This window comes from Chelmon rostratus, chromosome 5 (genome assembly GCF_017976325.1).
Source record: "Chelmon rostratus isolate fCheRos1 chromosome 5, fCheRos1.pri, whole genome shotgun sequence".
NCBI lineage: Eukaryota > Metazoa > Chordata > Actinopteri > Chaetodontiformes > Chaetodontidae > Chelmon > Chelmon rostratus.
In genome coordinates, this window is record NC_055662.1 from 16,656,579 (window position 1) to 16,669,200 (window position 12,622).

Genomic DNA, 12,622 nt, shown 5'->3' on the forward strand with positions numbered 1-12,622 from the left:
ACCCATGTGTGCTTGAGTAATACAATTCGATTTGTGTTTGATGTACTTGGGTGTACACGCAAGTGTGAATGTACCCTTGTGGGCTGCGTGCGTCCATTCCTCCTCAAATGCAATTACAGTTGTGTTAATAGGACTGAGACACCCGATGCCATGCTGCATTATTAGATTAAACAGCAGATTAATTTGTGCTCATGGTTTTGGCCCCCTATCATCTCTGTAGCCTCCACTGACCTTGGCCAGTGTGTTGTAGACAGACAGTAATGAAGCCAGCCAGTCATAACAGCATTAGCATACCTGGAGGTGGACGCATACACATCCGCCCACACACGCACACAGTCTAGCACACCTCATTATTATTTATTACAGTATTAACCAAGGTGAAGTTTTTAGGAGTTTAGAAGTTCATAATTCTGATGATATTTATATATATTTTTTTAAAGTGGCTGTTTTGTCTCAACTGAAAAATAACTTGATATTTTTTCTTCACATCTCTTTATCAAGGTTATGAGCTTTAACGAGGCATATATCAGAGATGCAGACTGAACAACATTTTCAATCATAACCGACTTGACAAGACAACAATAGCACGCACACACACACATGCATGCATACAGACACAATGACACACTTACATACCAATTAGACATTTGTATAGCTCATAGACATTATAATAAGGGGACACAGCTTCTGGGTCTGGAAAATGAAGCAAATGCAAAAGAGCTTTAAACCTGTATTCTTTCTAATTGCCAGCAGGGGGCGACTCCAATGGTTGCAAAAAGAAGTCTGATTGTATGTAAGCTTAAGAGAAAATGATCCTCATTATCACTTGATTTATTACCCCAGTTAACATTTTCAAATGAGTTTATGGTTTGAAGTCTTCCTCAATACAGCGTGATGTTCATATTGTAAATTATTGTCCCATTTGGGGTAAAATAGATAATTAAGCAGGGTATGCTTTAGGGAGTAGCTAGCTTGTGTTTCACAAGTCTGCTACCACAGCGTGTCCTCGGATTCTCAGTCAGATCCAATTAGGATAAAGGCGTAGCAATGCGTATCCTCCACCCTCTTGTCCAAATATGGCCACTTCTGGCTCCCAAAAAAGATGGTGAAGGCTACAATGGCGAACTTGAGGCTAGTGGTGGTGTTGCACTAGACTGTATTATATCCAGACGTATTTCTAAAATCATGGCCTCTTAATGTAATGTAGTCCAGTACAACACCACCTCTAACTATGACCTCAATAATAAGCGGAAAATTGAATTTACACTTTTCCGGCAATGTTTGTAAAAACTAAACGTTATAAACTTCATACAGATACATGTCACGGCAGGGCTGTTGCATTAGATTGTACACATGTACCTAATAAAGTGGCCACTGAGTGTATTTTTAATACTGCCTTATAGAGCTGTAGACTACTTCCGAAATGCCACAGATGTGTGTAAGGTAGTTCAGAGTCACCATTACCTATTTGTCTACTAGATAGCACATTTTGGTTTTTCAGTTGTAAAGTGTTGAGGCTAAAAAGCCGAGTTTCAAGCCTGTTTCCCCCTGAATCACTGGTGCAAGTGGTCAGAAGTGTGCTGTCCTGCACCAGTAACCACACCCCAACAGTGATGTCAAAGTGTACTGACACAGCCTGCAGTACGCTTCTACATCAGCCAGCAAAACCAAAACAAACGTCATGAGGGGATTGTTTGGTTACCCTTTAAACAGCCTAAAAATATCTATGTTGTGTGTTTATGTAGATAAATAATATTGGATTTTTCTAATAATATGAATTTTTCTTCGCTCTTTTCACTATATATATATATGATATAATATATATATGTTTTCAGCTTTTAAAGTACACTGCAGGGATGTTGATTCTAAATCAGTTAAAATGTGTTTTTGTTTAAAGGTTTTTGAAGGTTTCTAGCGTCTGCACTGATCATAATTTATGAATCGTGATGATAGAGAAATGTTTCACGGGTGACATTTTGACCAAGTTCATTCTGTCTGTCCATAATAAGAGTCAAATGATGTCGTTGTTTCTGTTACTTCAGCCCTGGTTTCTGTGAGTCATCTCTGTCTGTCTGCCTCTCTGCTGCTTCCTCTCCCCGTCCCTCTATAATCTCTCACAGTAATTATCTCATTTAGCAGTTGATTCCTCCTCTCATTCGTTCCCACTTGGTCCCATCCAGCGTCGATTGAAAATCATATTCTCACGTTTAGAATCGTTGCATTTCTGATGACTCCGTGGACCTGCATGCGCTTCCAGGACTGCAGCGCTCCTCTCTTGTTCGATTACGGCGCACTCCCTCCCACTTCTTCCCCTCCTCGATTGCTCTTTCTCTCTCTCTCTCTGATAATCTTCCCAACCTCCTCACCAGAAAAAAAGGGAAGAAAATCCATTACTTTTATTAACTTCTCTCATATGACACAGTCATTTCAGATTGATATTTTTTTAATACTGACTTCTCACAAATTAGGGTATGAGCAAATCAATTGAAATTGTATTTTCTTAATCAAGTGAGCTGATGGTTGAAATGGGCCACCCATTGTGCCGAGTTTGATGCAGATGGTCTGTAGAGTAACTGTAAAGCCGTGGCATTTATGCTCCTCTAATGGTTTTCCAGTGTTTCAGCCCTATGGGAGCTGTGCGGTTCCTCTGTGATGTGCAACACAACACAATATTTGTAGCCAGATGCCGTTTGATAAATCATCATCTTGTTAGTGACTAAAAGGCAAAATCAAGGCTTCTGCTGGCTGAGGGCGTAAAGCCTGCTAATCGGAAACAAGCTCTAACACCATCCTTACTGCTTGGAAATCAAACATTACATACGCCTTCAAATGTCAGAAGAAAAACTGCGATGATTTTAAGAGCCAGCACGTGTCTGATGTGGGCCTTTGCGTTGCCTTGCCAGGGATGTGCTGCATATTTTTATTTATGGTCGGTTTTGAGATTGAAGCTCAGAGTTAGCTCTAAGATCTTGACATTAATAGTTTTATTGATGAGGCGTGTCACGTCCCAAGGCTGCGTAATGGATACGGAACATCTTGGGATGGAGGCTTTGTGGGTGTCCCAGAGCTTCCAGAGATTTGGCGCTCTCCCTCGGCGACTAATTTGAGAACTTTATATGCGACCTTATGCGAAATTAATCATTCTCCTAATTTGGTTTTGGAGGGTTTAGCCTTTAGTCAAGCCTGTGACAAACAGCCACAGAGGTGGAAGCACAATAGATTTAGTGTGTGTGTGTGTGTGTGTGTGTGTGTGTGTGTGTGTGTGTGCGCACGGGTGCGTGCGTGTGGGCGTTGGGCATTATTAAAAGGGTGGAAGGCTTCACTGTGCCAGCTTGAATGTAGACTCCGCTCTTCAGATGGGTGTGCGTGCGTGTGGGTGTGTTTGAGGAAATGGATTTGTGTGTATGTCAGAAGTGGATAACGTACTGTACTTTCTTCGCTCACCCTGTGCTTCTCGGGCAGCCTCGGCCAGGCTTTTAAAAAATGTGCAACACCAACAGAGTCATTATCCTTCTCTCTGAACACTGTTGTTACCTGTTATGTCTCTTTCTCTGTCCAATCTCTTTCTGCATTTGGTCATTGTCACCCTCTGTATGTCTCTCTTTTTTTCTCTCGTTTGCTCTCGTGGTTCATGTTTCTCTCTCTTTCTCTCTCTCTCTCTCTCCCCTACCATCTCTCCATCTTCCTGACAAGCGGTGCTCTTTTCTTCTGGTAGTGATTAAGTCCAAGGTCGGCTCTATCAGAGAGCCAGTGTTTGAGAGCGGCTCTGGGTGCCAGAGAGCCTTCATTCCCTGAGCCTTAGATGTCCCACTGATGGCTTCTCTTTGCTTGTCATGCCTACCCACAATGCCCCTCCTCATACATCAGCCTATCACCGCCCTAAGACACTGTGGGCCTCAAAATGCCTTTTTTGTGTGTGTGAAATTTCCCACCCTCGGGAGAAAGAGAGGAGGCCAAAGACATAACAAATGGAGAGGCTGTTGAAGAATGTGTCACAGATGAAAAGAGGTATATTTGGAGACTGTAATAGCTATGTGTCATCTCTCTGATGTGCAGAACTTGGATGTTTCTGGTCTTTATTTTGGGCCTTGTAGATTAATTCAGCCGTGGCGCTCCAGTGGCTTTGTTGTTCTTCTTCAGAAAAAGTTAGGACCGTTTGATAAATGCTCTCCAAATTTGACAGAATTGGACTGTGGGCAATACCTCACTTTCTCTGTGTGTTTATGAGCAAATAAAACAGTCTGGTTTTTGACAGGGAAGCTATTTAATTTCATAACCAGAATCATATGTTCTATCCATCCTGGGGGCTTAGCGCAGCAGCATGCGCTCGCAATACTTTGAATTTAGCTCGTAACCTATGAAACAAAAGGGGGGAGGGGGGGGAGAAAAAAATGGAAGTAATATTTTTTATTTATTTTCTCATTTTTTCCCCCCAAATTGCCATGAGCACAGGTTGGGAAAGAGCTTTTAAAGCGGTAGAAACACAAAAGGTTAAGATACAGGTCTGCACCCACTGTCACCTTCACACCCTCCACACCACGGCTCCCTCCCCATGTGGGATGAGTGGTGTCTGGCTTTGCTGTAGTCTGCTGGCCCCTTATCTCCTCCCTCTGACTGGAGCACAGAAAACACATAATCACAGTGCCCTGTGTCAGACTGATAACCCCCAACACAAACCGGAGAAGCAAGTGTGCGCGCGTGTGTTCGTGTCTATGCGTACCTGTCCCTGCGTGCAAATGTGTGTACTTGTACATGTGTATTGTGTCTCAGGGGTGGTGGAGAGGATAAAGGGGAAACGAGGGAGCAGAGGAGATTTGGTGGAAGAAAGGTAATGGGGTTGTGGGGGTCGCTGAATGAGTCGAAATTGTAATAATAATTTTCTTCACTGCTGTATGAAGGAGATTGGGGGATTTATGAATATAATGAGCAGAGAAGAGCCTAAGGATGATGTGTGTCTCTTGCACGAGTAATTGAAGAATAATTCATTTGGCTCTAAGACTTTTTAACCCAGAGACAGACAGAGATAGAGAGGTTTTTGACCTCCGGCGGGGGGGTGGTGTCATGTCTCATTATTGGCCCAACTAGTGTCACCGCGCTGTGACTGTCACCCGGCGCTGTCACGCTGGCTCGTGCTAGCTTGCGTGCGTGTGTGCCCGTGTGGTCATTTGGCTTAGTGCGCCGAAGAGAAACCAACGCTCTCTGTCTCCTCGAGCCTTTCCTCACCGCCGAGTTTGTTATCAACACCAACACATGCAGGATTAGCGACTGAAAGGGAGAAAGAGACAGAGAGAAAAGGGGGTAGGAGAGGGGAAAGAAGTGATAGACAGTAGATGGGCACAAGACAGATAAAGAGAGAAGTTAGCCACACACACACACACACACACACACACACACACACACACACACACACACACACACACACACACACACACAGGGATCAGCTCACTGGTCCATGACTGATGCAGACAATGTATTTATGATACCAGACCCATGGCCTTTCCAGTTTTTTGCCTCAGTCCTTTTTCAAATATTCATATGACTCTGTCTGCACAGGCCTCTATGTGTTTCTATGCGTGTGTGTTTTTCTGAGTGTCTGTCTGGCAAGGGGGAGGGGGGTCGCGTGTGATTTAGGCTTGACGCAGAGGGATTGTCTCGACACAGCTTTCTCCTGTCTGACTGAACTGTCTGGGATGCTCCGATATGCGGGGGAGGGGGGGGACAACCCCAAAAAACTCAGAGTGCGTATGCATGAGTGCTCACTTGTGTTCACCTAGTGACACTGCTGCCATTCGTCTCACCTTTCCGCCCCCGCCTCATCCCATCTTGCGTGTGGTCTCCAACGCATGCGGACAGCCGAGCAAAATGTGTCAGGGCCACAGTGCCACCTCGGTAACACCGCGTCACTTTGACTTCTTGCTCAGGACTTTGAATATTCCTTCAAAGTGACTGTCTAAACTTCTGCCTGCATTGTTTAGAGGATTTAACCCATCTTTGAGAATTGAGAGTTTCCGCTGTTATGCCTGTTAATCTCACTGAAAAGCCACTTTTCCCCCCTTTTTCATAGACGATGCTTGCATGCGTGCATTTCCCACACTAGGACCTTTTTATCACTGACTAAACTCACATACTAAATCTTGAAGTGGCTATAAATGAACTACAGTAATGAAATAGCTGCTCATATTTTCCAAATCCAACATGTTCGCTATTTATGACTAAAACAATGCTCGCTCTGTCTGTGCTTTTTAAATGTCATCTAGCTGCTTGTCAGCTTGGGACACTGAGCTTGATGGACAGCAACAGCCATGAACTCATGCTGCTCCGTGCCTGCGTTCAAACCATGACATCATTTCCTCTGCATGAGGTCCACCAGGCCTCCACTTCCTGCTTGGCATCATGACGCTTGACGTTGTGTAAATACATTAAGTAATAGCACAGGTAGTTATAGCTCTGTAGTCTGGCAGAGCATACACAGGTGCGCACACACACTTATACCTACTGTGTGTGTGCCAGACTGTGACACACACTAATGTAATAAAGTGTCAAATCAGCCTCTCCAAATGTTGAACTCCAGTCTATGCTTGGCTGACGGATAACGTAACGCTGAAACAGCCTGTTATTTTTCTTTCATTTAAAGTGCCGTTTTGTGTTTTGACCTCTGACTTAGGCGCTTGTTTTTCCTGTTTGAGAGAGGCTTCTAATGGGAGCAGGTGGGAGCCAAGCTGCTTGGAGCTCACAGGCCTGCTCTGGTCATGTGGACTGAATTTAACAACCTCTTTAATACAGAAATGCGGTGCTACGCCCACTTCTCAGACGAGTCCTGTTTGCTCACCCGGCTCTTGTAAAAGCTGCAGTGATTGCCTTTCTCTTATCTTTGCAGGAGGCATTATGTGTTCTATATTTGAATTGGTTTGGAGTCGGTCTATAAACTGAGATTCACCTCCAATTTTGTGATTCTGTGAAGCTTAATTTGAATCTGTCATTTTCTGCTCTGTGGGTTTTTCAGGCAGAACTGAGCATTTGGATTAAGCTAAAGTTGATTTTAAGAACTGATCAAAATACATTTTAGGACAGGATAACTGGTACACTGCTGGTTAAGAAGTTTCAAATCTCCCATCATATATTTGATGATTTCTAATTTCACTAGCTAAAATAGCTCAATTCTTCTATTACTGGAATTGCTATTGGTATTAATAATAATTTTGTTAAGCTTGAGGTGCATGGTTTAGTTAGTGATAGCATTCAGATCATTTACTAAAAAGTAGCAGCACAACATGATGATAATAATGTTGTTGTTGATAATCACAAGTAAAAGTCTGGCATCCAAAATGTTTCTTCGGTAAAAGTATTAGCAACAAAATGTACTGAAAATATCACAATGAGAGAGAGTGTGATAGTATTAAAATACTAGATTATTATTATTGATGCAGTAACATGTAAGCACTACCTTAATGTGTTAGCTTGTTATGCTAATTATTGCTGCTTCATGTATTGTTGGGTAGTTTATAATATTCATATTTTATTAAGAATGATGCACTATATTTTATAAACTAATCATATGATTTGTATTTAAAATATCAATCTGAACACTAATTCATAGCTGAAATAAATGTGGAAATAAATTGTATACATCTGACATGTGGTGGTGGAGTCCGGCTATAAATTAGAATAAAATGGAAATACTCATGTAAAGTACAAGTCCCTCAAAATTGTAGTTAAGTGCAGCATTTGAATTTATCTACAGAGACACTTTCCACCTCTGCGTCTGTGCATGTGTGTGTGTGCATTCAGGGTCGTTGGAATATTCATAGAATCCGTGCGCGCCTCTGTTTCGGTGCCGTGAGTGTGTGTTCGCGGGGCGGGGACGACCCGCTGGCCTCAGAGCAGCTGGATTCTGCAGGTTTCAGTGTTTTTATGAACAGAATGAATAATTATCCAGGTGTGGCTGCCAACTCAGGAGACGACACAAACTCTGCCTGGTTACAGACCTCAGCCAACGAGGAGAAAAACCTGCCGAACCCCTCACCAAATCCCCTGCTCTCTGTTCTGTTGCTCTGTTTCTCTCTCACCTGCTCCCCTCACTCAGTTTCACTTCGTTTTTCTCTGTTTCAGTCTCTCTGTTTCTCTCTCTGTGCTGTGTGAATCACTGGCTTTGTCTTCCTGGCTGTCTAAAGCTTTCGTGCTCCCTTCTCCTCGTTTTCTCTCATTTATTTTTCTTGCTATTCGTGCCCGTCTATTCTCGGATCACAGAAATACGCGAGCAGAAAATGAGCTTTATTATGAGTGGAAATGATTAAATAAGATTGGAAGCATTAAAACCTTTCACCTAGGAGTCAAATTATGATAATCTGTCAACTATGAGAAAACAAACACTGGCACTATGGCTGGTCACATTCTGGAGGTGTGACTAATTACTGAGAGGTTTGTTCTTTGTGTGACTTTCCATTTCAGGGTTTTGAAGGATATTTTTCTTTTGGCAGATGTCTGCTACACTATAGAATTTATTTTCCTGCCGTGGTTTTCACAGATGGATTAGTAAGTTACAGTCTGAGCCGTGACTCTGCCTCTTCCCTTTCATGCAGACATCTGCTAAATTTTCACATTTTCTTCAACCTAGCTACACTCTCAGCCTATCAAAACTCACACTGCTTGGCCTGTTTTCTCATTGGTTATCCACATCAATGAGAGAGTTACTATTGGTCGTAGTAGAAATTCTATTTAGCAGACATAAGCAGTTTTGAAGATTTGGAGAACAAATACTACTTTTGATGTTGAGGCTTTTAAAATTTACTCCAGGCTTAATAACCATGAATACTGAATGCAAATAACTCTGTGTGTTTGTCAGTGTGTGTGTGTGTGTGTGTGTGTGTGTGTGTGTGTGTGTGGGTAAAAGTGTGTGTGTGTTTGCTTTTGATAAAAAGTCTTTTGACAGTGTGAGAGGATGTCTGTTGCTATGCATATTAGTGGTCACTTAGCCTACATCCAGGTTCGATTTTTGCAATGCCTGTGTTTTGCAAACAATACAACCACACACACACACAAAAAAAACCCCAAATGCACGCACACACACAAGCAAGCACACAGACATGCACGCGCAGATCAGCCTAATTCTGCATGAATAATTTAGCACTTCGATCCAACACTGGCCACATGAGCGCATGACAGTTTGTGTGTACGTGTGTGTATATTCTAGCTCTTGTGCATGTGTGTGAGCATCTGCTTGCATGCATGTGTCTATGATAATCCACACAGTTAAGGCTTTTTCCCTCTCATTAGGTACCATTGTTTATCGTGTCAGTTTAGCTGCCCCCTGACTACCGCTGCTGCATTCTTTGCACACACAAGCTGTTTAATGTTTATTTCATTAGTATATCTAAGCGTGTCTTCACAGTATAGGTGGGGATATGCCACAAACAAAATCTGTTTCATGTTTATTTCATGCCTAAGCAGACCTTATATCACAAGAGGCCTGCATCGAATTTTCTCTTGAGGAGTGACAAAGAGGCTACATGAGAGTAGAGAGACAAAAGGAGCAGCTGGACAGAGGTAAAGGTTTGAAAAGTCTTTTTATTAGCTTCAGCACAGTGCAGCATCACACACTCACAGTGTTTGTCTGCCGTCGGTGTGCGTCTTGATTCCCAGCATGTGGGGACAGGCGAGTGTTTACATGTGTGCTTACTTCAGCCAGCGAGCCTTGGTCCTTATCCATTCCCCCCATGCCTCTTCATGCTGATAGGTATATGTCATGCCTATGGAGCCGACAATAGTGCTCAGTGATCTTAACGCCAACTGTAAGCTTGTTTTCTCTTTAGCCTTGGCCATGACATTTACCTCCCCGCTTCCCTGGCGGCTGGCCGGAATATCATACCTCTATTATCTTTCATCCCTGTTATGTGTGTGTGTGTGTGTGAGTGTGTGTGTGCGCGCACCTGTGCCTTAAATAGTTTTGAGTACATATCAGAGAAAATACACCTGTGCTGTGACTTGAAAAGCCTTTGGTAATTTTCAGCGAGCTGGAGCACTCGTTGAACAGTGTGTCAGTGTGGGTTTCTAAGAGTGTGTCAGGAAGTAGAGATTTTGACTGGAGGATTAATCTAAACCCCCTCTTATAAGGTATTCAGATCGGAAAGAGGGATTATTGAAAGTCGGAGAGATGAAAGGAAGAGGGAAAGTGAATGCTCGTATTGGCTCATAACCCCTCACACCAGGCATGCAGGCGCAGAATGATAAACAGTAGCAGCAAGCAATTTTGTGTCATTTATCTGCCTTGTTATGTTTTGTTCTGCATTCGTGCAATTTTTTCAGTGCATGTGGCAGCATACAGGTTTGCTCAGTGCACAGCGATTTTTTTCCACATTCCATGACGCTGTATCAAAGACATCCGTGTAATTCAGCGGGCGAGCGGGCATACCATACCGGCCTCCACCAAATCTGTAGCTTCCTCTTTACCGCTGCTCATGGTAACAAATCAGCTGCTGGTTCCGTCATGAACAGAGACGGGAAAATGTGTGTTACCCGTTGGCTGCAGATACATGTGCTCTGAAAATCACATGTCCTGTGTTCTTTTTGAGGTTTTACCCTCTATCTTCAATGGAGCACCTTTAGGTATCCATCTGTGTAGCCGGAGATTTTATTTTAATACAGCCAATCAAACCTTTCATAAAACCGGTCACATTGAGCCAGACAGCAACATGCACCATAACACAACAGCCACAGGCTTTGAACGACCACATTAGCTTTCCTCCGAAAGTCTCCTTCTCGTCTAGCTTACAAACGTGAACACACGTCTTTTCCTGCACCTGAGCTTTTTGACAGCTGTTTGCAGGCTAGATAGCTAATCAGCTGCTCAGCTGCAGCATGTCAAACAGCATCTAAACGTACCTGTAAATATCATTTCGGTCTGTTCAGATGCCGGTGTGGCTCTTACTGTTCAATACCAGTAACAACATGCTGTCTGCCCATGACATGTAGGCTACAGTGCAAGTTTGTTTAATTGGTCTCTTGTTCCCTGCAGTGTAACACCAAGCATATCTGATGTTTCCCCAAAGACTCTTTTTCTTCCTTTTAATACATTTTTAAAAAACCCTTTGACATTGTTCCTGACTACAGAAATGGATGACTAAATGTGATTTCAGATGGGCGTTAAAGGGCAGCATTGTTATTGGATCGTCTGTGCTGCACAGCTGGCTATTTATGTGAATTTGACATGATTGAATCATTCATGTGTTTTTGTGTGTTGCCCCTCATAGCTACGAAACCTGAATGTCCTGGACCTGCGGCACATCTCCGAGCTCAACAACGAGACAGTGATGGAGGTGGTGAGGAAATGTCGCAACCTCAGCTCCCTCAACCTCTGCCTCAACTGGAGCATCAACGACAGGTATGTCAAGTCCATTACAGAGTGTTTGTGCATACCAGCAGCACACGCAGTGATGCACAGCGGGTTTTCTGGCCCGATACACAATAGTCACTGTCAGGTTAATGAGACAAGAAAATGATCATCACATATGGTCCAACAGTAGTTTTATAATAAGTCAGATACTAATGGGTGTACAAGTAGTTGCAGTAAATCAAATAAAAGAAGTCCGTGGGGCAGTTCCCTCTCATTTGATCATTTGACTAATGGCTCTTTAGGGTCTTAGTGGACAAAGAAATCTTTCATTGATTAGTCATTTTTATGATCTCTTCATTGGGAGTGAGCAGCTAATGATTAATAAACAGTAAGTTGCTTCTCTGGCATCACAATAACATTCACACACATGCCTTTGTCTGTGGTAAGCACTAGATATTGAGACCCTTCTGTGTCACTTCTTTAAAGACTCCCTGTGGAGTTTTTGGCTAGTAGCTCCATGGAGCAATGTTTTTACGAGTGGGCCCTTGCTTTGTTTGTATCTAATGCACATGCATGAGGAGGCAAATATACGCTCTGCAAATATATGCGCAGGTGACGTGATGCTCACTCCTGCTGATGGTTTCATGCTATCTGACTGATAAACAAGTGATGACGATCGCACCCCAAGAAATGTACCAGCAAAGGCAGAGAAGAAGACTGCTGGCCGATCTAAACGTGGATGTAAATAATGGTGGTTTCAAAGGATTTGCAAAAATTGTATTTGCAGATGTTTTATGGGGAAGAAAATGCATTCAACATTGTTGGGCGTGCAGTGTGTTCTGCAGAGAAACAGAGTACAAACGTAACTTTTGTTTGTTCACAAGAAAACTCCACTGGGTACTGTACTGGAGGGACAATGGAGAAGCAGTTTGAATGGTTTTTCAATTAAATCAAGTCCTACACATGCACATCGTGCACACATTCGGTTACTTGAAATGAAAACATATGCAAGCATGCAGACACCAGCACGAGGAAAAATCCACATAAGAATTAAAAACACAAGCAAAAACTTTTTTTCTTTGTTTCTGTCTCCCTGGTCATCTTTCTTTCTGCTCCCACACCTTTTTTTTTCTTTTTCCCTTTTTTCTCTCTCAAATGGGAGAGAACCTGTACAGTGTATGACGGCAGGAGTAAACCATCTCCTCTTTTATTTATTATCTTGTGTTTTATTCATATGTTTCTATTTAATCTATTGATTTACAGCTAAGGCTGTGGCTTCTCTGCCAACTGTAC

General features: G+C 42.8%; 1 protein-coding gene across 2 annotated transcripts in view; it reads left to right on the forward strand.

The window, feature by feature from the left end:
* Window positions 1-12,622, forward strand: part of fbxl17 (F-box and leucine-rich repeat protein 17) — a 219,260-nt gene that overhangs the window by 73,220 nt on the left and 133,418 nt on the right. For both annotated transcript variants that reach the window (XM_041938093.1, XM_041938092.1), the window contains exon 8: window positions 11,247-11,377. In XM_041938093.1, the coding sequence (XP_041794027.1) occupies window positions 11,247-11,377 (131 nt within the window). The remainder of the gene's footprint in view (window positions 1-11,246; window positions 11,378-12,622) is intronic.